This window comes from Eimeria mitis, genomic scaffold (genome assembly GCF_000499745.2).
Source record: "Eimeria mitis Houghton genomic scaffold, Emh_scaff1927, whole genome shotgun sequence".
Classification (NCBI taxonomy): domain Eukaryota; phylum Apicomplexa; class Conoidasida; order Eucoccidiorida; family Eimeriidae; genus Eimeria; species Eimeria mitis.
The window spans coordinates 9,278-10,055 of NW_013570249.1; the positions used below are offsets into that span (position 1 = coordinate 9,278).

The window sequence follows — 778 nt, forward strand, 5'->3', positions numbered from 1 at the left end:
GTTCCTATCCCCTCCTGCTGCAGCCCAAACTCTTCCTCCTGCTGCTGCTGCTGCTGCTGCTGCAGATGCTGCGCGAATTTATATGTTCCTGATTGAGCTATAGTCCCCAGGTTGTCGATGAGCTCCTGGCGGCTCATGCCGATGCCGCTGTCTTCTACTGTGAGGGTTCCTTGTTTCTTGTCTGCATACACTCGAATATATCCTTTCCCCCGCTGCTGCTGCTGCTGCTGCTGCTGCTGTTGCTGCTGCTGCTGCTGCTGCAGTACGCGCTTCTTGTCGCATGCATCTGCTGCGTTAGATATCAACTCACGCAGGAACACATCTCTGTCTGTGTATAAACTGTTTACTATTATATCCAGTACCCGCTTCACCTCAGCCTGAAAGGGGAAACGCTCCTCTCCTGCTGCTGCTGCTGCTGCTGCTGCTGCTGGTGCTGCTGCTGCTGGTGGTGTTGCTGCTGGTGGGGTCGCTGAGGGAGAGGGAGGAGATCCTGCTGCTGCTCCTCCTGCTGCTGCTGCTGCTGTAGAGACGCTGCGGCTCAGCCGCACCGCAGCAGCATCAGGGCAGGTAGACCCCAAGACATGCTGCTGCCTCGAGGATCTCCCGCTGCTGCTGCTGCTGCTGCTGCTGTTGCTGCTGCTGCGGCATGTGCTGGCGGGTAGGAGTGTGTAGGGGGATGGAACGCCGCTGTTTGTGGCTCGAAAGGCAGAAGAGAAAGAAAAAGAAGAAAACAAAAAAACAAAAAAATAAAAAACAAAGAAAAGAGAGCCAGACAGAG

The 778-nt window shown here is 55.3% G+C and overlaps 1 protein-coding gene across 1 annotated transcript in view; it reads right to left on the reverse strand.

The window, feature by feature from the left end:
- EMH_0046010 (heat shock protein 90, putative) overlaps positions 1 to 648 on the reverse strand; it is a gene marked incomplete at both ends in the record, with an annotated part of 3,285 nt that extends 2,637 nt beyond the window's left edge. Inside the window, 2 exons of the mRNA XM_013496124.1 lie at positions 1 to 469; positions 582 to 648. Of these exons, the coding sequence (XP_013351578.1) occupies positions 1 to 469; positions 582 to 648 (536 nt within the window). The remainder of the gene's footprint in view (positions 470 to 581) is intronic.
- Between the last annotated feature and the right edge of the window lie 130 nt (positions 649 to 778).